The 23,840-nt window shown below is 41.6% G+C and overlaps 2 protein-coding genes across 3 annotated transcripts; one reads left to right on the plus strand and one right to left on the minus strand.

Annotated features, from left to right (window-relative positions):
* Positions 1-443: 443 nt before the first annotated feature.
* atxn3 (ataxin 3) lies at positions 444-4,859 on the minus strand. 2 transcript variants are annotated; one of them, XM_072365440.1, is made up of 12 exons: positions 4,762-4,859; positions 4,074-4,238; positions 3,952-3,996; positions 3,751-3,836; positions 3,594-3,660; positions 3,430-3,517; positions 3,223-3,352; positions 2,953-3,116; positions 2,622-2,778; positions 2,420-2,484; positions 2,257-2,320; positions 444-2,123 (listed from the first exon to the last, which is right to left on the minus strand). In XM_072365440.1, exons 1-11 carry the CDS (start codon positions 4,804-4,806, stop codon positions 2,268-2,270), a joined length of 1,065 nt encoding a protein of 354 aa, XP_072221541.1. In that variant the 5' UTR covers positions 4,807-4,859; the 3' UTR covers positions 444-2,123; positions 2,257-2,267. The 2 variants fall into 2 exon arrangements, with proteins under 2 accessions (XP_072221541.1, XP_072221540.1); XM_072365439.1 differs by having other exon boundaries at positions 444-2,320.
* A 97-nt stretch (positions 4,860-4,956) lies between these two features.
* On the plus strand, positions 4,957-23,614 carry ubr1 (ubiquitin protein ligase E3 component n-recognin 1). Its single transcript, XM_072365437.1, has 47 exons — positions 4,957-5,060; positions 6,380-6,639; positions 7,450-7,528; positions 8,135-8,245; positions 9,407-9,534; positions 9,621-9,759; positions 9,880-9,942; positions 10,061-10,184; positions 10,314-10,421; positions 11,416-11,504; positions 11,586-11,684; positions 12,227-12,384; positions 12,474-12,573; positions 12,691-12,819; positions 13,243-13,423; positions 13,551-13,603; positions 13,775-13,885; positions 13,966-14,031; positions 14,129-14,230; positions 14,318-14,381; positions 14,473-14,597; positions 14,697-14,749; positions 14,850-14,952; positions 15,033-15,081; positions 15,176-15,330; positions 15,429-15,528; positions 15,650-15,753; positions 15,841-15,921; positions 16,069-16,247; positions 16,352-16,560; positions 16,661-16,757; positions 16,859-17,011; positions 17,097-17,197; positions 17,942-18,059; positions 18,154-18,302; positions 18,394-18,449; positions 18,553-18,649; positions 19,018-19,085; positions 19,451-19,598; positions 19,685-19,772; positions 19,981-20,117; positions 20,204-20,312; positions 20,392-20,448; positions 20,526-20,603; positions 20,692-20,862; positions 20,968-21,069; positions 22,330-23,614. The coding sequence occupies exons 1-47, from the start codon at positions 5,016-5,018 to the stop codon at positions 22,469-22,471; spliced, it is 5,238 nt and encodes a 1,745-aa protein (XP_072221538.1). The 5' UTR covers positions 4,957-5,015; the 3' UTR covers positions 22,472-23,614.
* Positions 23,615-23,840: the final 226 nt, after the last annotated feature.

The raw sequence follows: 23,840 nt of genomic DNA on the forward strand, positions 1-23,840 counted from the left end.
GTGTGAAGGGATCCTGATTCAAATTAAGTGGATTGCACGAGCCTGCTAATGATGCATTGATCTGAATTAGGTGTGTTGAAGTGGGGAAACATCTCAAACCTGCAGGACAGCGGCTCTCGAGGACCAGGTGGTAAGTAGTGCCGTGCTAGGGTGCACCAGTTGAGTTGTATGCCGACTCAGAATGAATGTGTGGACTCTTCTTTGCCCTCTTGCCTCAGCTTCATGTGTTTACGGTTCCGCAGAAGGCTGTAAAATATTCACCAACTGGAAAAGATCCAGTGAGTCTTCTTCTTTATCATCTTCCTTAACATTCAAGCCAGGCTGTCTGACTACACAGGACACAAACTGTGTTTTGTGACTAATATCCAGAACATCCAGGGATACTTCACCAGAGGTGAAAAACTAACAAACTTCCATTAACAAATAAGCCATGACAAACTTTAGGAGGAGTGAATTTCACTTTAATCCTGAAACAGTAATGAATATATTAAATGAAAGAATGTATTGTGCCAACATGAAACAAAAGTGAATGAATTAGTACTCAGTGTATGAAAGCAGTAAATGAAAAAATGCTGTGATTAAAAACCAAACTACCAACATTTTAAAGTCTCATATGAGTGCCTTTCAAAAAGAAAAAGACAAGCTAATCAAAACAAACAAAATGCCTTTCTGAAAGTCATCCAGCACAGCAAATCCCAACGTTCCATGACTTTTCCTACTTCTGTGGAGACATTTAGATACGACCACACTATGTCATTGTTTCCAGAGAGCACGGTAGCTGCTAACAAATGTTAAGTGTGTTAGTGCTGCAATGTGGTCGCCAAAAGAAAATCTGATAATGTTCTCAACAGTTAAACAGAATCTCGTAGAGTATATGTTAAACGCAATACAGCAAACTTTTCCAAAGTGTATGAACTGCAACATGTTTGTGAAGTTTTATCGATCTCTTTGGACTTTTAATTACAGAAATGATGAAAAGCCCTAATTATTTTCTCTATCATTATTGGAAATCATCAGTCAATGCATGACTTACATGGTCTTTAACCTCAAAGCAAACCAATGTACCCTTTACCACACTGTTGGAATATTAAATACGTATATTAGTCAGTGCATTAAAGCATGTATTTCAGGGGTTGTAACATGCAAGAGTTAAACGATCAGCTATTTTCAGGTGAGATATCTGATCTACAATCTTTCTTCATAACTTCACCAAAGGTTTCATGACAAGTTGTGATGGGAAAAAAACAGATGGAAGCATTGCTAAGAAGGATGCTTGGACACAAAAGTTACTTTTGGTTGGAAGTGATACTGTGCTGGACAAAATAAGTAATGTTATTGATCCATCAGCTGCGGTTACATGGTGTGCAGATTGCTTTTTTGTTCCCCATAGACATAGACAACAAATGAAAAATATGCATCAGCAAATAGCTCTGTTCCAACTGGATGAAACATCCAATGTATTAGGTTTACACGTACACTTAAAGGAAATAACAATGGATTAACGTCAAACATATGCTGCTTTAAAAAAAAAAAAAAAAAGTGGGAGATCACTCACAGATGTTCAAGTAAAATAATGATGCCAGCAATAAATAAAACTCGTTTGAGCTCTGCTGGCTGCAAGGTGTTTCAGTGCAGAGCAACAAGAAATGATCAAATTATTTCAAAACTGTAATGCTGTTCTGGTGGTTAGGGTGTTTTAATCCCACTTGTGTTCCACAAACCCAAATCCAATACAATGGCAGAAGCTTCTGTCATCATCTATAAGGATTTCATCTATTGTCTAAGAGTTGGTCACATGTGGATTTAAAAAAAAAACTAAACAAACGCTCATTTCAGTGTTTTCACCTCCAAACAAGTAAAACACACCCTTTATATGTTATTTCTTTCCATTTTCATGTTTCAGAAAAAGAAAAAAAATAAGAATAAAAAAAACAACCCAGTATTCAATAGAAATTGAAGGCGCCATGGTAAAAAGGCAATTGCAAACTTGGATTAACTGCATCATGAGTCCTCTTGAGTCCAGTGGTCACCCTTTACCCAGTCTCAGTGCTTCACTGAGTCCGATTAGACACAGTGCCGCCTTTTCTTTGTCGCTGTTCTCTTCTTTATGGCCTGTCAGCGAACTAAACGGGGGAAACCATGTGTCAGCCTTCTGACTGTCCTTATATTTGCATGTGCAAAAGGTTAGAGGAGGGAGCAAGGCAACCCCTGTGAGGGGTTTCCAATCCAGGCCGCTGGTAAACAACAAAGGCAAACCTTTCACAACTTCACTGGCTTGGTTTTTGTTGCTGGTCCTCCTCAGAGCCAGCGTTTACTGATCCTAGTAAAAAGAAATGGTCTCATGTCAATATTTAAGGACATTCTTAGATAAATTGAATTTATTGTATAAGCTGTATTTCAGTAAATCAGATTTGCTCACCTGAGCCGCCTGTTAAATGTGCGTCTGATTGTTGGGGAATGTTTTGCTGAGCTTGTTGTTGCTGCCTAAACAGTCAACAGGGAGGATCAGTATTAAAACACGTTTCTTCATTCGGTTCATTTAAAAAGGAGAGGATGCATTTTATTCTAGGATTAATGACACCGTTGTGTTAAACTATTTTACACAAGTCAATTGATCCTACCGATCAAAGTAGGCTTGTCTTCTCTTCCTCAGCTCCTCAGCTGTGAGTGTCTCGTTCTGGGTTTCTTTTTGTCTCCCAGAAACACTCCCTCCAGCCTGGATCCCTGATTTAACGTTTCCCATTTCACACTCTGAAGACCTGTTGCTCATCACTGCACCTACAAAATTAAAAAACAAAGATCTATAGCTCAATATTTAAATACTTAAATAATTCACACAAACGAAAAAAAGAAACGTGTTTACAGCAATCTGCTAACTTGTTGATTTCGTGCGCCCACCTTTTGATAACCTACAAGAATATGTCTGAAGCCTCTGAATATCTCATCCTTTACCTTGCATGCTGAGCTGTATGGCTCTACGAAGATCAGCCTCTTCATCTTCCACGTCTATATCCTGTCTACTGAGTGCCAGGGCTTTCTTCAGCTCCTCGTCTTCATCTACGACCTCATCCTCCACACCGAAACTCATTCCTGCCTGGCCCACGGCGGCTGGCCTACTGCTCACAGTAAAATACGTCATCAGTTGCCACAAGTCAGCAAAATAGTTTGTTTCAAGCAACTCAAAACGTCAAGTACAATACTGTACCAACTGCACATGCATACCCTGCACTTGTCTGGGCCTCATCTTCTCCAATGAGTCTGGGCCGCTGCTGCTGTTGGACCCGCATGATTCCAAGAATCTGCTCTGCCTCACACTCAGGGAGATTTCCTCGGATCACAAATATGGAATATCCTGCAAAAACACGCCTTCTGTAATCTTTTCTGCACTTCGTCTAAAAACGCTGCGAAAAAGCATTTATATCACAATACCTTCTTGTTGTAGCTGTGCAAGGAAGAGGGCTAAATATGTGTCTGATATCAGTTCTGGTCCAGTCAACAGGGAATTCAGGTTAAACCACTGCAATGAAAACATGGAGTGCCGCTGGTGAATCGAGCCGTTTATGTTTCTGAAATAGCGACAGAGTGCCTCATACCTGTTGTCCGAGTTTGCGTATAGTGAACCAGTGCTCTTTGTAGTTACAAATGAAGGCTTTCTCATTTCTGAAACACGAAAGCAAGCGTCAGTGATAACTGTAAATGTGAATACAGGTCAGTCCCTTACACAATTAAGTCCTGAAACTGAACCCCTACATTGGATTTATCATCAGGCTCTGGTACTCCCGACTATTGAAGAGGATTAGCTCCAAGCCCCACACTCGCAGAGCATTACTTATCACCTAAAAAAAATCCAGATGACAGACAAGATAAATGATAATACAGACTTGTAATAGGTGTGGCTATTTTGTTATTTAGCTGCAATGAGAGGGGGGTATAATTTGTATTGAAACTTACTTGTATTGAAAAGAAACCACTGTCATCCATGTTCCCAGATGGTTGCTATAAACACAGTCGTTTTGTTAATAACATCTATAAACAGGATGCTCCGCCAACAATCGCCTTCTAGCTCAACTCACTTGTAAAAAGGTCCTGTACTCCTCACTGGCCATACCCCCCTCCGCCATCCTCATCCTCTCCTCTTCATCAAGCTGATGGGCAATAGAGGACAGATCCACAGGAGTAAAATATTCGCCCTGCAGAAGGTTGTTCAGGCAGTGCTGGGCACAAAGGGAGCCCTCTTGCTGCAAATAAAAGGATTGGTTATGTTGAAAAACCGAAGAAATGCCGCTCTCCAACGTGACAGTAAAAGTTCATAAACTTTTAAACAAATTAGTGAGCCTAGAGGGGATGAAAGACGCCAAACCAATAGTCATACATTAGTACTTAGAGTTATATACTGCTAACTGAACTGAGTGGCGTAAACAACTCACACAACTAGTCTTATTATTGCTTTGTAGCAACAGACCGCTACGTAAAGCCAGTTCGTTTATTAATGTGTAGAGAAAACAACCAGGCTACAGACATTAAAGGGCACTTTGAAAAGTTACAACAAGCTGAAAAAGAAACTTTACACAATGAAATGATAAGCAAAGGAATTAGCATTTTAGCACTTTAGATAACAATACTGGCAAACAGCGCCACAATCTCTTAGCAACGGCCACATATTGATGGTAAACAAATCACCAACACCAGTACCAACCCTCTCCGAGTAAACATGAACGAATACTTCCAGTTAAATGTCTTAGGCTCAACGTTTTTACTCACTTTCTCATGAAATATGGAATCCATATTCAGCTTTCTGTCAAACATTCAACTCTGACCTCTACCCCCACCGCATTCATCGCCACAAAGACATGGAACATTATCTACTAGCGCCCCCTCGTGGTAAGGATCCGTCACAAATCCAACAGGCCGAGCTCAAATTGTGAGCCTGCTGCCTCTCCACATAGCTCTGATAGGTTTTGGTCACACAGGAAATAGTCTCCGAGTGACACCTCCCCCTTTACGGCAAATGGAATATGGCGGAACGTGAGAAACCCGTAGACGGTCTGGAGCTCAGTAAGGTATGATATTGAGATGACAATTTAAACTGACAATAGGTACTGAGACTCGGGGACAACACACTTAAGTATAATCTACTAATCCCTATGTACGGTACGGTCTGAATGCGTGCTGAGAGGATATATTACGTACCAAGCTAGCAGTCATAGCTCCGGGGGGCTACCTGACTAGCCTCTAAGATGCTAAAATGTATCCGTTGCTTACCAGCAATGGCTATATGTTAATCGATTTGGAGGCAGGGAGGCTTCACTAAACCTCCATGTGGGTGAAAACATGGATTTGTTCTCAGAAGTGTGTTCAAGTCTGTGATATTTTTGTACTCGCTTTTTTCCCCCAAGTGCGTCTGCAAGAGTTTCTTCATTTCGAGCATCAGGTCCTGACCGCTTTCGATGAGCATTCCGTCGGTGTTCAAGTTGTTTACGTCGAGAAAGAGAAACCGAACTCGCTGCTTCGTGAAAGATTTCACGACGAGACACGATCAAAGTTTAACAGCTTGCATCAAGGACATTGGCAGGATCCAACGGTGTGGCGTATTATGCGAAAACCAGCACAGTGGAGTGTGAAAGGGATTTGATATGGAGTGTAGCTTGAACATCCAGTGAACATCATGGATTTCTGTAACCATGGGTCCTGTTTAAGATAATCTTTTTTAAAAAAGTTTTATTTATTATGATTTAAAAACCTAAATCCATACCAATCTCTGATCGGCAAAATGTTGCTGTGGTATTACTGTCTTATATGTCCTGTTTGTACCAGTCAAACCTCTTCCATGAATGGCCAGAGATTAGCTTTGTGTTGTGGCTGTTCAGTTTACTCCCTGCCATGAAAGAAGTGTGCTGTGGGCAGCGGTTGGTCAGACCAAAGTCGAGTATGGTAATGGTAGGTCACTTTGTGATCTTAAATTGGCCTTAGAGGTGTGTGGGTTTGCCCTGTGGCGACTCCCGACCTGTCCAAGGTGAAACCCCCCCCCCCCCTCCCCTACAGGATAGGCTCTAGATCCTCTGCACCTTTCTAAAGGATAACAAATAGATTGACCTCAGCAGACATGTTTAAATCATGTTGGTATTATTTCAGGTTATCATACACACGACACACATGTAAATACTAAACTTTGTGAAAGTTCTACAGTGTTAAGGGGAGCTGACATGTAGGACGGCAGTGAAAAAAGACAGTTAGTTGGAAAGTGATCGCGATGCATTACTAAAAGCAGACATTCATCTGCACGCCATGATGAGAATTATGGTGGATTGGTGCAGTTTTGAGTCAGTAGCTTGAGGCGGGACGGGCCAAACGGGGCGTTCACCTCTCTGTTGCCCTGCAGGAATGGCAGGAGGCTTCAGACACCAGAGCGGAGCTGCTCCGCTACCTGAAGGAGCAGGTGCCGCAGATCTTCTGCCTGAAGAAGGAGACAAGCCCTCAGGAAGAAGAGGAGCTCATGCAGGCTCGTCTCCTCTACCCTCTGGAGTGCTTCCTGTTTGGGGAGGATCCTCAGGAGGGTCTGGCGAAGCTCAAGCAGGGCAGCACTTCCTCCCAGCTCTGCGGACGTGTGTTTAAAGAGGGAGAGACGGTCTACTCCTGCAGGTCTGTATAAATTCTCTGATCTTCTGTAATACATGTGTCATAAATCCAAAATATTATAGAAGTTTGAGTGACATACTACAGATTATTATTATTATTTTTTTTTACCTGTTGTGGTTATTTTGTTTTCAAGGGATGAAATATCAACATGCATTTGACTACATTTACATGCTTTAAAAGGTATTGTTTTGGTTCTAAACATGAAATATGCTGGCTCAGCAAATATATACAGGTCAGAGCCAGCGGTGTCATGAACCACAGAGGCCATTAGAATAGTTTGGCCTCAATAGGTCCTAGTTTGACGGGGGATCTAACCATACTACAACACCAGTGTATTAAGGCTAAGTGTTAAAAATGAATAGTTAATGAGTGAACTCTTAGGTTTCAGTATTGTTGCAGTCCCTGTACAATGATGTGAAATACTGTGTCTCTCTTTTAGATGCGGACATGTGTTTGTGCATTGTTTTTTGAGGTGTCTTTTCTCACTTTCTTTCCTTAAACAGTTGCAGAAGTTTTATGTTGAAACGACTTCTAAGAACCTGAGTCGTTAGGCACAAGTTTCTTTATTAGACGTATCCTGTGATGACATTGAAACAGAACCATTAGTAATATAATGAGACAGATCTGTGGTTGGTTAAAGTAGAAAAAAAAAAAGAACAACTCCTGAGGGAGTCATCCCAAAGGGATCAATAAAGTTGAGTCTAAGTCATTTAGCAATGCGATTGAGTTTGTATCAAAAGCAAAATGTTTTTAAGGATTATGTTGACGTTTGTGTTCGGTCAAGTACAAACTCCGCTCTTCGTCTTATTTCAGGGATTGTGCAATAGATCCCACTTGTGTTCTGTGCATGGACTGCTTCCAGGACAGCGTGCACAAAAGCCATCGTTACAAGGTTGGTGTTGCGTTAGTGAAAGCCGATATGTTGTTGTGGTTGTAAAAAGCTGCCCCGTTGAATCAAAGAGGTATTGTTATTGAAAATCACTGCTCATTGGATTTCTGCTTTGAAAGGAGATGTTATTCATGGTAGCCAAACACAGAGGAGCATCCTCGCGTTGTCCTCGTCAGTCCTTTTGTCCCAGTGATTCATGCCCGTTTTTGATGTGCTATAAAGGATTTCTAAATTATTATAAATCTTTTTTTTTACTTTTTTTTTTTTGGCCAGCGATGAATAGCTAAATTTAATGGGCGGCAAACACATGGAGCTTCAGGGACAGACTGAAAAATGTTGGACTCACCAGAGCTCTGACACCTACTTACTTTTGTGTCTTAAGCATCAGAATCATATGATTTTGCTTAAATATCACAAACCAGTATACTGGAAGGTGCATCATTTTGGGATGTAATAACTTTCTATTTGGCTTTTTATGTTGTGACATCAGCATTGCACGGTACTCGTCTCCCACAGTTAAATTATACGTCTAACCTAATTACTGCTGTGTATCCATTACCTCGCCCTCACTGACTCGCAGTGTATTTGTTTTGCTTTTCTTTTTTCCAGATGCATGCATCCTCAGGCGGGGGGTTCTGTGATTGTGGAGATGTAGAGGCCTGGAAGATTGGTCCTTGTTGCTCCAAACACGACCCAGGGGCAGCCACTGCCTTGGTAACGGTGAGTTACATAAGTTACATAACGGAGCGGAAAGAGGGATGTGGGAGGGCCGTACTTGTCCCATTATGTGTCAGTGAATCCCAGAATGCTTATTTTCCCATCTTGGCCTTGGACGCTGTTCTCTTGGCTGTGGCTGTGGCTCCGGAAACGAGAAATAGGAACTCTGTGCTGACCTGCACCAACTGAAGAAATGTACTAGAATCAAGGGCTAAGTCCCATTTCCTCTCTTTGGGCCAAGGCACCCTTTTTCTTAAGGGGTCAGGGAGCTGTGGTCGTTTACCTCCTCCGCTGGGGGGGCATTTGGATGGCTAAATGACCACTACTTTTTATGTCCAAAAGAAACAAAGCACCTAACCTCTGTGTTATGGATGGCAAAGGCCAAGATTTAGAGATTGTGAGGGTGACTGAGAGAAACTGAGAGGGTATAAAACAGTTGTTTGTGCAGCTGGCTGAGAGCCACCTGTCTACTGTTGTCTAAGACTTGCTGTACAGGGATGTGTTCAGTTTACAGCTGCTGAAGCTGTTTGTGCTCTCAGCAGATGTTTTTCCGGCCTTTTCTTGTGTGATCACACTGTTTGGGTCAGCTTTTGATAAAATCTCGTTAGCCCCACAGCGTGACGGCTCCGTGCCTTTTTCCGTAAACAGCAGGTGGTCCTGTTAACGTCTCCGGCCCGGTCTGAGCACGTCTGCTGCAAACATGAAAACCCACCTCGCTCTGTCAGACCTCTTTGTTATTTATATTGCGGTCGATTCTAGTGGCTTGTTCTTGCACAGCCGTGTAACGAGGAGATTGTTGAAAGTCTGTTTGGTTCCCTGTGTGTGTTAAATGTCAGATATTTGTCGTGAATGCTGTCGTAGCTTTTGGAATGTTTGCTCTCAGGGGAGTTGATATTCATGTCATGAGTTCAGCAGCTCTTTCTGCGCTTATTAAGAAAAATATTTTCACTATCGACATGGTGGCTGTGATGCAGGAAACGGGGAATTAGCTGAGGTTATGACAACAAACGTTGACCGCGTCAAATTAGAGTCATTTTCTTTGAAGTTGCATATTTGTGCTGATTTGATAAATTTAGAGCATTTGCGATGTGTGAGAAACGTTTCTGCTCCGTTTGCAAAAGTATTTCAAGTGCAAGAAATGTGTTATTGTTTCTATTTTTGCAGGATGACTGTATGCTGGAGCCTGAGTTATCCGACCGTGCAGAGAAGCTGTTCCGGATGCTGCTGCGCTACGTCACAGACTTTCTGGTGTGGGAGGAAAACTTTGAGCTGTCAGCTGAGCTCCAGCCGCGGTACGGCCTGTCAGATTACATGCGATCGCATTTTATAAGCAAAACGCTTGGCCCAGCGGGGACGCCGTATCTCTTTATCTTTGCAGGACAAAAGAAAATGCGTACTACTGCGTGCTGTACAATGATGAGCACCACTCGTACGAGCATGTGATCTACACCCTGCAGCGCTCTGTTCACTGTGATCAGGCTGAGGCCCAGACGCACACTACACTTATTGACAAAGAGGTATTTTTTTTATTCATGACTCTCTGTTTTAAGTACTATTTAGGGAAAAGAGTGAATTAAATCCATTGCTGTTGTTAAATTCCCAGTGCCTTCATGTCATTGTCGTCCACTCTTGCACAGGGTCGTCGGGCAGTAAAGAGAGGAACACTTCGTTCTTGCCAGCAGGCGAGAGATCTCATCAGGGTAAATGTCATTCTCTTACTCCTGTTTAGAGTCCAATTCAGGAAATTCAGAATATGCCTTTTTTATAGTCTTTTTCGCGTGAAAAGTGAGCTGGAGTCCTTTTTGCGTTGTATTGCAGTCCAACTCGGAGCACATTTCCCTCCAGCCGCTCCGTGTGGAGATCCTTCATGCAGCAGTAATGGCTCATCAAACCTTTGCACTCCGCCTCGGCTTCTGGTTCCAAAAGGTCATCGGTTATTCGGGTAATGAAGTCATCATCAAACCTTCGTGTTTTTTTGTGATTTTTGACAAGTAGCTTTTTGGTCAACATGTCCTCACCGTCGTACTGAATCGTGTTTGTGTGTTTATACGACTGGTGCCGTGCGGTGCAGTGGGCTTCAGGCAGGCCTTTTGTCAGGTGGCACTGGAGCCACACGTGGACGGAGATCGGCCTTGTCTCATCAGCAGACTCATGCTGTACGATGCCAAGATGTACAAGGGTAAGCAAACCCAAGCTTCACTTTTGGGATGCTGTTTAAAATGAGAGAACTTGTAGCCAATGTTTTACAAATCTAATAAGTGAATGTTTTATTCAAACTAGAATGCAGAAAAATATTTAAAGTTAGACATTTTACTGAATTTGATGTCAGCAGCACGTTTCAAAGAAGTTGGGTATGGAAAAGTCAGTTGTGCTGAAAAGAAACAGCTGGAGGAACATGTTTGAACTGACATGTCAGTGTTTAAGGAGTAGTTAGCCTCCCGTTAAATGGTGGTAGACGCTGGTTTTCATTGGCTCCAGCTCAACTCAGCATCAACGGGAAACACGCCGTGTCCTCCAGACACCCGGCTTGGTGTCAGCACCCGATTGCAAAGCCTGTATCTCTGATGGTATGGGGGTGCTTTAGTGCCCATGGATGTGGCATCTTGCACATCTGGAAAGACACTATTAATGCTGAAAGGTATATACAGGTTTTAGAGTAACACATGCTCCCGTCCAGATGGAGTCTTTTTCAAGGAAGGCGTTGCATATTTCAGCAAGACAATGCTAAACCCCACACTGCATCTGTTATAACAGCACGACTTCACAGTAGAAGAGTCTGGGTGCCGGACTGGGCCGCCTGTAGTCCAGATCTTTCACCAGCTGAAAACATTCGGTGCATCATGAAAGTCACAATACGACAAAGAACAAGACAAGAACGGGACAACATTCCTCTCCCAAAGGTCCAGCAACTGGTCTCCTCAGTTCTCAAACATCTTGTTAAAAGGAGCGAAGATGCTACCCCGTGGTGAACATGTCCCAGCTTCACTTTTTCTCTGCTGCTGCCATCAAACTCAACATGATCTGATGTTTTCAACCATACGATTTGCAAATCATTGTGTTCCGTTTTCATTTACATTTCACTCGGCACCAAAAGTTTTTCCAAAGTGCGCCTGTAGTTGAAGTCCATTTCTGATTCTAACGTAAGAACATTTCTTTTCCCTTCTTGCCCCAAGGAGCTCGCAAGATAGTGCACGAGATGATTTTCTGCAGCATGCTGATGGATACTGAATTCAAGAGGCTCTTTGCTATCCAGTTTACGAAGGTGAGCCAGCATAAGTAAATGGAAAGAGAATAATTAGAGTTAAATACATTTTTTTATTGAAAATATTTTCCTTCTTTTCAGTACTACAAGCAGCTTCAGAAGGACTTCATCAACGATGACCATGAAAGGAGTATATCCATTACTGCTCTGTCTGTTCAGATCTTCACTGTTCCCACACTTGTGAGTCTTGTTTTCTGCGATAAGATGAAACCTTTACAATATGTACTCATGCTTTTTTAGTCTTCTTTTCTGTCAGAACATGTTCTAAGAGCAGCCACAGCACTGAACCATCTGTATTTGTAGAAAATGCGTCCCACTGTGAAATGGATACATGGCTGACCTCTTTTGGAGGTCTATACAAGTAGAAAATTCTTAATTAGAAGTCTTTAGAAATCTCTTCTTTTGTGTGACTTTTTGCCATGTGTGAATGGATAATGTGTGGATAATGATTGTCAAAGTAGCTCTAACCCACATCTGCTTTTATTGATTCAACAGATTGGCTGGTTACTGACTCCAATTAGTGTTGTTTTCACGTTTTACATCATGTTTGTCAACCTACACTGTGACTGTTTGAATTATGGTTTATTATCTGATGATAATTGAAGAAGAATCTATGTAAATGATGTAAATGCAAATGATTCCAAATGTACTGGTGCAATTATTGCATATAAAGAAGTTCTTATCTCATTGTCCATCCCTGTTCTCACAAACGTTTCCTCCAGGCCAGACAGCTGATAGAAGAGTGCAACGTCATTAAAGTGATAGTTGATACGGTCATGGAACTGCTGCGCGAGCATCTTGATGTTAGCAATCGTTTCTTGTTCGTGGGCTACAACTCCGACAAGTTCTCACGCATCCAGGTCATCTTCCACGACCTCAGGTGATTAAAAGAAGCCACCGTTTGAACACGACTTCTTTGTTCTCAAAGTTTTGGTCTTTATCTAAAATGCATTTCCTCCCGTGTCTCAGATACATTCTGATCAGTAAACCCTCGGTGTGGACCGAGGAGCTGCGGGGACAGTTCCTCGAAGGATTCAGAGTATTTCTTGGGTTTCTCAAGTGCATGCAGGTTTGAATTGCAGTTTTATTATTTATAATGCAATGCCAGCACTAATAAAGTAGTTCACGGTAGCTCGACAAACCACATGATAAATGATTCCTGGCCTTCTTTTGCTTTCCCTATCAGGGTATGGAGGAGGTGAAGCGGCAGCTTGGTCAACACATCGCCGTAGAGCCAGAATGGGAAGCCGGCTTTACTCTCCAGATCCAGCTCCGCCACATTCTTGCGATGTTTCAGGATTGGTGTTTATCTGATGTGAGCTTTGACTTGCAATCAAATCGTATTGTTGTTCTAAAACTACAGAGAACGCTGCACTTAGCTGTCACACATGTGCTCATTAGCTCGCATTTGCAAGCTACTCTGTTCTATTTTGTAGCTTGCACGTGCGACTGAAATGCATATAAGAATCTGCATACTTTATGCATAATCTATTGAATTAACACTGATTAGAAATAATATTTGCTCACATACTCATGATTATATTCTTGTAAGTTGGGATTTAGTTCTATAGATGACACAACTTAAAAAAAAGCTAAATGATGTTTGTTGTACAAATGTGTCAAAGATTGAATGCAACGCAGTTTCAGGCCGTTTCAACGCCCACACACTTCACTGACTTAAAATGGAGAGGAGAGTAAGAGCGCTGTACTCAGTTAATTCTTATTTCTTCCTCCTCAGGATGAGATCTTGGTGCTTGCATTTAAGGAGTGCCACGCAGTCCTGATGCAATGCAACAACCAGCCCCTCCACAGGGAGGCCACCGACTTCTACATGTGCAAACACATCCTCCATGTTCGTCCATATAAAGTCTCTCAGGAGCCAGTTAGCATCCACCTGCCCATCTCCAGGCTACTGGCTGGTAGGAAAACTAATATTTGAAACGAGCAGTGATTTCCAAAAGTTTTTAAAAAAATTTTATAATGTATTTATTAATTTTTTTTTTAAATCAACCGCGAACCCTCTAATCTGTACGTTGTAATTTCTAGGTCTGTACGTGCTTCTGTGTGGAACAGGGGTGATTGAACGTCTGGATAATGCTGTAAGTGACAGAAGAAAGTGTAAATAAACTAACCACAGCCTTCAGTTTCCAAATGAGCAAACGGCCCCCGCGTTACTGCATTACAATTTCTAGATAAAGAGAATAAGTGATATATTTAATGTAGATGAAGTGTACATCAGAAAGTTAAGGAGTCTTCTTTGTCTGCTGCAGGAAAGCTATAACTTCATTCAGCTTGCAGAGCATCCTCTGCGTTGTGTGGTGCTGGCTGCACAGGTCACAGCCGAAATGTGGCGGAGAAATGGTCTGTCGTTGGTCAGCCAGGTAGGCTTTGTTTCCATTCTGCATTATGTCGTCTGTGACTTTCAAAGCGTAATCCATAAATGATTGTATCACACGAACAGGTCTACTACTATCAAGACGTAAAATGCAGGGACGAGATGTACGACAAAGATATCGTCATGCTTCAGGTGGGTGAGAGCCGGCCAGGATTTTTTTAAAATTTGATTTCACCTTTTTATCTCCATAGGGAGGCAATAACATATGAAACCCTTCATGTATTTACAGATTGCTGCTTCCAAAATGGATCCCAACCACTTCCTCATGCTGATCTTGCTGAGATTTGAGCTCTTTGAACAATTCAATGGCAGTTGTTCAAGCAAAGATCAGGCAAGTAACACCTCCATCTTTATTCAAGAAAAAAATAAGATGCCATCAGATGTTGTTCTTGTCAGTGATATGCGACTAAATTCCCAGGATGAGTTGATGCAGTGGAACCGCTTGACCGAGGAGATGCTGTACCTGCTCATCGTCATCATTGGTACAGTCAACCACAGTGACTTAGTTGAATATTACCAAATTGAATTGAATGTGAACTGAATTGTTGCATCTGATGTCGGTTATGTGTCCAGGTGAGCGCTATGTTCCTGGGATCAGTCCGGTGACCAAGGAGGATGTGACGATGAGGGAGGTTATCCACCTGCTGTGCATCGAGCCCATGGCTCACAGCACCCTGGTCAAAAGCCTGCCAGAGAATGTAAGCTAATAATGCTGCACATCTGAAATTTAAAATACTTTGTGCCTTTCAAAAAGGATGGACTGTCATGAATGATGGGAAATTATGTTTTCTTTGTAGGAAAGCCATGAAACAGGCCTGGAAGCAGTAATCACTAAAGTTGCTACGTTCAAGTATGTTTGGATAGAAAATAGAATAAAACAGCCCAGTTTTTCCATTAAAATGAGGTTTATGTAGGATTTAATCATCCGTGTATTCTGTTTCTATTTTTAGAAGGCCAGGTGTGTCGGGACATGGATTATATGAAGTGAAAAAAGACCTTCTACAAGAGTTCAACCCTTTCTTCTACCATTACTCAAGATCCCAGCACAGCAAGGTAGTGTAGAGTTTATAATCAAATTGGTTTTAAGTGTTTCACGGCACCTGGCTAATTTCTTATTTTTTAACTTGGTGCAGGCAGAGGAGTCGCAAAAAAAGAGGAGAGCCCAGGAGAGCAATGATAAAGGTGACTGACAGGCCAGAGTTTATCATGAATGTTCCACTTTTTTGCACATTAGTTGCTCGTGACTCAGCAGTTCTAACACTGTGTCTGGTCTCAGCTCTGCGTCCCCCGGTGCCTCCAGCCTTTTGCCCACATTTCTCCAGCATCGTGCGCCTCCTCTGCTGCGACATTATCGTCCACATCTTGAAGCACATCTTGCAGAGAGCTGCAGAGGACCGGCCCAGTCACTGGACAGAAGCCATGATCCAGAGGGTACACGTGGCATTTCTCTTGACCTATTCTGCAATGAATAAATACTTGTTTGGCAATTTTTAAAAACTGGCAACATAAGTCACGCTTTTATCACGCAGACGCTGCACCTGATTGGCCAGGCATTGCTGGAAGAGAAATCACAGCTTGAGGATAGCACTGTGGAGGAAGTAACCTTTGATTTTAGCATAAAGGCCCGCGGTGAGTGAAAACAGAAACCGTTGCCAACACTGAGTATTTATTCATCTTAGTTGAAGTTCCCAACGCTTTGAGCTGGAAAAGGTTATTTTCTGTGACAAAAATGCATGTCTTGTTCTTGCAGTAATTGGTTCAGAGCAAGGCAAGTCAGTGATCCTCTTGTTGTCCAAGATCAAAGCTTTGCCTTCCCTTGAAGCTCAAAAAGACATGGTCACATGGCTTCTACAGGTAGGTTGATAAGGAAGTCAGTTTTCACCATATGTTTTCCCTTTTTTTAAATGTTTTTACATTTTTATAATAATCTCTTTCTTCTAGATGTTTGAGATTGTTAAGTGCCTTAGAGAGAAGTCCAGCCCGACAGTGTCTGAGAGCATGGAAATGTCCAAGCCAGAAGAGGTAAAAAAAACAAAAAAAACCCACCAAACAACATAAAGGTTACTAAAGAGAATATGTTTATGTTGAGATAAAAAGGTTTACTGCAGTAATGGTTGGACAGAGTATAGTGGCCCCTCTTCTATTCTGATTTATCTGTGGTTGGTCCAGAGCGCTCAGGACAAAGAGAAGGCCGAGCGGAAAAGGAAGGCGGAGGCAGCTAAGCTCCACCGGCAGAAGATCATGGCCCAGATGTCGGCAATGCAAAAGAACTTCATTGAATCAAACAAGATGCTGTATGACAACATGCCTGAGAGTGGAACACAAGAACCTGTGGCATCGACAGAGTGGTGAGCAGTCATTCCGAGCATCCCATGTGTTTCATGCTTGTGTTGAGGAGCCACACCAAATTACTGACACTAACTCCTAAATTTGTTTATGTCTATTTCTCCAGTATTGACATGGAGCAGAGAGAGCTTTGCATAGCGATCGGGCCTCACAGAGGGTCCACTCCAGCTGAAAGGGAGATGCTAACCTGCATTCTTTGCCAGGAGGAGCAGGAGGTTTTACCTCAAGCTCCTGCCATGGTACTGACTGCATGTGTTCAAAGATCCACGGTGCTGACACAGTGTCGGGGGAAGATACCGGCTAACGCAGCAGATGGTAAGCCTCCACTCGATGATCGTACCGTTTAATTTGGGAGAATCACAGCTCTATAGGTAAATGCTTGACTCAAATGTTTATATATCAACCACTTTTAAAGGGTCAGGGACATATCCCCTCTTCATGTGTCCTGAACTGGCTGTGGGGACCCACACAGGCAGCTGTGGACACGTCATGCACGCCACGTGTTGGCAGAAGTGAGTGACTACAAAGGAAAAGGCTTTTAAATGTTGTTCTTCTATTATATGGCTTATTTACCAGTTTTATTGCTCCTCTCTCACTTTAAAAAAAAAAATAGATATTTTGAGGCAGTTCAAAATACGACCAGGAACCGACTCCACGCTGAGCTGATTATTGACCTGGAGAACGGAGAGTACTTGTGTCCCTTGTGCAAGTCCCTGTGCAATACTGTCGTCCCACTCATCCCATTAGAAACACTAACATTTAACTAGTAAGCCTGGTCCATGTACCTCAGACAATTTGCATGATTCAGTTGCTTGCAAAAGGTTATTTGAATATTTATTTCCTGTGTCTAGTGAAAATGCAGAGATAATAGGACAGCATTTGACAATGCCTCGCTGGATCCAGATCCTTTCTGCCAGGATTAAAGGACTCAAGTCAATCACTCAGGATAACGGTAAGAAGAGAGAAGAGATATTGAGCATTCAGTTATTACAGGTCTTTGGATGGATGCACAACAATGACGATGAGGCACGTGCCCGTTTTTGTGCTTTTTCTTTTCTTTTTTTAATGGTCATATTACACCCTTCTTCACAAACTGACACGATATCCTGAGGTATTAACGAGATGTCCGACATGCTTTGGTTAGAAATAACACAGAGACACAACAGCAGCTGCTTTTCCTGCCATGACTTTACGACTCCACCCTGCCCCTCTGATGGTGTATTCGGTGACACTTCCGAACATAGAATTTCAAACTTAGGACTGGTGGAATAAGTTGAAGGCACTAATTAGAAGTCATATTTCTTTGTCGGAATGTAAAGAATAAAGAATGTAAAGTTCTGGTCGAGCGTTATTGGATAATTTATTCCTTATGTTAAGTGAACTGTATAACTAATGATGAGATGTTTATAGCTAAACAAAAAGTAAGGGCAGAAGAGGTTAAAGCTCCCACTTCAGAGGTGCAGCTAATGCAGCATCTTCTGAAGTAGACGCTAAGTGGGTATAACAAGAAAATGGGCAAGGAAGTCCAGTAAAGTAACATGTTTCTTGTGCTGATCTGAATAACACATTTTCATATATATGAATACAAGTTTTTCTTTCTTGAATTTTTGATGTAGTAGTGAAATGTAAGGTCTCATCCTCTCAGGCAGGAAAAAGGTCATTTTTCCTTATATCCTCTATGAAATTTCTCATGCAGATTTCAATGCAGAAGGTGGTGGTGGCGATGGTGGTAGTGGTATCAGTGGTACCACTGGGCTATGCGGAGAGGGCCAGCCCGACTTTAGATCCATTCTCAGCTATGGAGTACAAGAACCGTGAGCAAAACTTTTGGTTCCTTCATATATAACCGAAGCATGTTTGCATTAATAAGGAAGTAAACCTCTGAATTCTCTGCTCGTGGTTGCTTAGGAGAAAGTTTTCAGACAGCATTACAGAGATGCTGGTTGTGTGCGCCACTACAGTCCACAGGGTGGGACTGAAGACTGCACCCAATGAGCTGTGTCCACGTGTGCCCCTTATGGCCTGGAACACATGTGCCTTCACTATTCAGGCCATAGGTACAGTAACACTTGGCCTGTGCTGCTTTTTTTCCCCCTTTTTCTTTATTCATGTGTGCATTTCTTCAAGTATACTTTCTTGTTTTCACAGAAAACATATTGCAGGAAGAGGACAAACCTCTATTTGGATCCTTACAAAACAGACAGGTTGGACATCACGTTCTGACGAGCAAAAAACCCCAGAAGTCTTTAACAATGCACATAGTTTGGGCAGCATTTTGTGAACTCTTTTTTTTCTTCTCATTTTTAGCTTGCAGGTCTGAAAGCGATCGTTCAGTTTTCAGCGTCACAGAGACTTAAGAGCTCCCAGGCAGTCATCCAAAGGCACTTCACAGATATGATGGGGGGTATGTAGTCCATTGAAGCATGCTTTGTGTAAGGGGTGGGATTTGAAACCGTCATTGTAAATAGAATTAGTTAACAATGACTTTTGTAGTTAAATAAAGGTTAAATAGATTAACAATTTGCTAACATTTCAGAATGGTCGGTGCCAAAATATTGACAGGTAAAGGATGCAGCGATGGGTATTTTTCTATTATGTTACTCCGCAGGCAACTGTTAATACTTTGTTTTTAATATACTTTGTTTGCCTAAGTTAGAAATCTGAACTGAAATTAAAAAGTATTTTCTAACCTATAAAGAGCATTATCAGTAAGGATTACACCAACGACTGTTCAGTGTTCCTTGTTTTCAAAACTGTGATGTCTCTCCTCAGTCTTGCTTCCTGTCATGAGCAGAAAGAACACGCCTTCTATTCTGGAGGTGGACTTCTTCCATCTTCTGGTAGGTCACCCCTAAACGGAGCATCTCCTGCTCTGTTTGTCTTCTCTACGACTGAAATCGAAATGGCAAATAGATTTTTGGTTGAATCACAATTAGTCAATCAGATTATATTTGCATGAATTTTCCTGCGAAGAAAATGTTCACAAAATGATTTGCACAGTAAAATGCGATAAACGGTAAAGATAATTAAGAGGGACACAAACGGATATGATATCTGCATACCTACAGCACCTGACCCGCTTCCAAACCCATAGCATTGAAGGCTTGTATTTTGAATAAAGGACTTAATGCAAGGGGCTTCACGTAAAAAGTTGGATCTGTTTTGCAGGTGAAAACTCGTGTTAATGTATGCAATGTTTTGTCAGGTGGGATTGGTGCTGTCTGTACCCTCACTGTATCAGGAGGAGGCCGTAGACTTACAGCCGTCTGCTGTGAGCTCTGCCTACAACCACCTGTACATTTTACAGTTGGTCACCATGGCTCACATGTTGCAGGTCCTCTTGACTTCTACAGGTATCAACACAAAAAAAACTTGCTATTTACAACAGAACACAAGGGCGAGGATTTTTTTATTAAACGATGGTTTCATATCTGTGTAGATTTCCCTGCTTTAGGTGACGGAGAGGAGACAGAGGAGGCGAGAGCAGCGGCAGAGTTATACACAACGGTGTCACAACACACTGGAGGGTACAGCTTATTTTTTCATCCTTCTATTTACCTCGAAGAATGCAGAAGCTGATATGTTTTCAATGTAAAGAAGACAAATGCTTCCTTCAGTGTTCATAGCATTTTTGTGGACATAAAAGGTCTGTAAAGCCCACACCAGAGGAGGGTATATGGAAGACTCCCACAAAGACTCTCCCAGAAACACCTTGTCTTGTGGTTTGCTCCTCAGGTTGACTCCTGAGTTGTCCGGCAGCTTTGTAGCACAAAGAGTGAAGGAGGGAATTGAACCTTTCCTGCGCTGTGCTGCTCTGTTTTTCAACTGCCTTACAGGAGTACAACCGCCAGAGGAGCTTTTTAATAGTTCTGGTAGGTTGCGCTGGTAAATGTAGCACCATTAGGAATATCCATTGAATGAAGTGTTGTATGTGATGAAGTTTGTTTTTTTGTCATAGTTGCATCTCAAGGACAGATAGAGGCACTATGCAGTTACTTGGCACTACCCTTCAATGTGTTCCAGCTCTTCCAGGACCACAGAGACACTGTTTGTCCATTTCTTCAGAAGTGAGTTCATAACATCTATGCAGCTTTTGGTATTCACTGAGGAAATGAGCAGTTTTGTAACTGCATGTGTTTTTCTTAGGTGGTGTGGGAACCCAGCTGTAACCAAAGCCCTGAAAGGCAATATCCAGACCGTCAGGTATCATTTCAGTATTTCTTTTCTATTTTTAATAAACATGTCCAAGCAGCTGGTCAATAAACCCACTCTTTCCACAGATACCCCAGGAGAAGGAATCGTTTGATTGATCTTCCTGACGATTACAGTGCTCTCCTCAATCAAGCCAGCCATTTTCAGTAAGTAGCAAAGTCCTTTCGTTTCACCCTCTTTCAGTCTGCTGTGGACATGCAGCCTTTCTGACTTGTCCGCACTTTGCCTTTTTAGATGTCCAAAATCTACAGATGATGAGAGAAAGCACCCGACTCTATGCCTGTTTTGTGGGGCAATGCTGTGCTCGCAGAGCTCCTGCTGTCTCAGCCAGCTGGATGAGGAGGATGTGGGAGCTTGCACAGCACACGCTGCTACCTGCGGGGCTGGAGTGGGCATGTTCCTCAGGTTGGTCAGCCGCACTCCATATTAGAGATCAGTGGAATTATTTTTTAACAGAAGTCTTACTTAATAATACGTTGTGTTTTTTTGGGGGTTGCTTAATGTTTACAGGATAAGAGAGTGTGAAATTGTTCTGATGGCCAGTAAGACTCGAGGAAGCACTTACCCAGCTCCGTACTTGGATGATTATGGGGAGACTGATCCTCATCTAGGGTGAGGATATAATCTCTGCTTAGAGATATAAATGTGTTGTTTTTTTACTTCTTTTCTCCTGGTATTTAATTTTGGCTTTACTTCCCATCTTCGTCTTATTCTAAATCAATACATGTTATGCAATTAGGTTATTGTCACTACAGTTTCCATGCAATGTTGAGGTTTCTTTGTGAAATCTTGACCTCACATGCCAACCCATCACGTATAGAAAACACAGTTTATCACAACATTTGGACACTAAAACTAAAAACTTAGTAAAATGTGATGGTGTGATCGCTTCCAAATTGTCAAGAGGGTTTAGCACATTTATCACCAGAAATTAAATGCTTCTTCTCTGTAGTGATGCTCTGCCTGATCTCTGCTGTTGCCGTCAGTTATTTGTTTGTCGTTTTCATTTTGGCTGCAGCAAGTGAGTTGAAGCTCAAATTTATTAGACTTGTGCCATTGCAGAACATTTAATTTCCTGCCTTGGCAGGATGTTTTTAGGTTATTGTCCATCTGTACTATTCATTACTACCGTTTGCTTCATTTGGCTGACTCTGAGCAGACAGTATACCCCAATAAACTAGAATTCATCCAGCTGTTTCTGCCTTCTGTCACATTATCAATGAGCACTAATGACCCAGTGTTATTGGTTGCTATGTATGCCAGATTGCCCCTACAATCTAGCTGCTTCCATGTATTTTAGAGATAATGTCAAATACTTTGATCATAAGGCATTCTCTCTCATTTGGGTCTTCAGATGTTTTTTACTTTGATAATGAAATGCTGGCCTTACACAGAGTGTTATTATCTTGGCTGCATGTTGTTAGGGGACTTTTCTTTACCATAGAAATGATACTTTGATCATCTACCCTCTATTGTCTTTTTTGTATATCCTAACCTTTTTTCTTTTTTTTTTTTTTGGTTTCCAGACCTTTTAGTGTCTTATACTTGAAATCAAGCCCATACATTTTCACTGCTTAACTGATAAGGAAGTAATGCAGGAATACCCCATACCTGTCCATGAAATAGATATCGGTTAATTGCTCAATAACAAATGAGTCCTTAAAAGCTGATTCTGCTCGTTTGAGAACTAAGATTCTATAATGCTTCCTCCACTTGAAAGTGTCCAAATATTTTCTCGCCTGACCGTGTGTTCATGTTGTATTGTGCAGTAAAGACATATGCAGCCAATGCCATGAGGTACATTTTTTTTTATCTTACCAAATACCTTGAAAACCCTTGAATTAATAGAGCTCTGTGTTTTATATGTTCCAGAAGGGGCAATCCTCTGCACCTTTGCCCAGAGCGTTACAGGAAGCTGAACCAACTGTGGCAGCAGCACTGCATCCTGGAAGAAATCGCCCGCAGCCTGGAGGTGGTCAATGTTATGTTTGCCTTTGAGTGGCAGATGTTGTGATGATTGTTCAAGCTGTGGTGGCAGGAAAAATAGCGAGCACCAGTCACACGCACACACTCACACGTTAGACACACATGCACGCATATGCATTTAAAGCCTTCTACAATCAAAGCAGGCTCAATCCCTTCCAGAGAGGTGGCGCAGTCAAAGATAAACAATTATGAAGGGCGGTGGACGATTATGTAACCGAAGTCGCCTTGTTTCCATTTGATTGTCTGCAGTGAGGAGGAGTTTCTTCTGGAGTGATGTTTTTTTTGAAAGAAGCTCAATCAAATAAAGACAAACATCAACTACACTCGTACATGTTTCTGGTTTTAGTTTATGGGTGACGTTTTTTTTGTCAGTAATGTGAATTTTCTGCATTCTGTTTTTGTGTTTGAGAAATTATGATTTGTTATAAGTTATAATTGTTCAGTGATGCTTTGTTTTTTTAAGGGTACATTCATGTGGAAAGGTTTGAGCAGAGATCTTATACATTTTGCGTTTGCCTCTTAATCGTAAAGACGCTCCAAATAATAACCTGCTGTCACCTCAGTCATGCATAGACATACATACATATGTATAATGGGTAAAAACTATGTAGAATATACATTCTATCAGTTTGCAAACTGTTTTCTAACAGATCGATTCATCTAAGAGGGGACACACTGCTTCCTCATGAACATGCACTTAATAACAAGCAGCCATTTTACCACCACTTTTCTGAAATTCAGCCATATTTATAGTTAAAAATCCTCAGTGACCTTAAATACTTCATGAATAATGTTAAAACATATCCAATACTACATGATATTGTGAGATCCCTTCTTGAAAAAAAAAAATTATAATTTTAAGCCAAAAGGATGCATGCTTGTAATCATTTAAACCAATGGAAGGCAGATTTTTTTTTTCTTTTGTTTAGTTAACTCACCTGACATTAAGTGAGTTAAAGAAATGTAAGAAATGTACATTTTATTGAAGAGAGGGAGATTAAAAAAAAAAAGAAGAAAGAAATCCGGTATGTCGGTTCAGTTATTCTTCTAGTTTTCTCTGCTGTTTCAGGAAAAAAGTTGTGAATAAACATTTCCTGCTTTTTTTGTGATGTTTAACAGTTCTACATGACTTCAAGGCTGTGGAAATAAAGACACAAGCCAATCTACTGACTATTTGTATTGGTTCCCCCTGAATTGATTTGAGACCCAGTGTTATGGATTTTGATAAACCGATCTTCAGTGTAAACAGAAGACACATAGCTCACCTGTACAAGGCAGGGATGCTTCATTCGTTTTGTTCTTTTTAACATTGAATTAAACAGTTAAGTTAAATTTTGCATAATCATGTGTTTTAAATGCTGAGACGTCTGCTTTTCTGCTTTGTGTTTTTAAGACAT

Source organism: Leuresthes tenuis, unplaced genomic scaffold (assembly GCF_036924035.1).
Source record: "Leuresthes tenuis unplaced genomic scaffold, fLeuTen1.0.hap1 SCAF_15, whole genome shotgun sequence".
NCBI classification, from domain to species: Eukaryota; Metazoa; Chordata; class Actinopteri; order Atheriniformes; family Atherinopsidae; genus Leuresthes; species Leuresthes tenuis.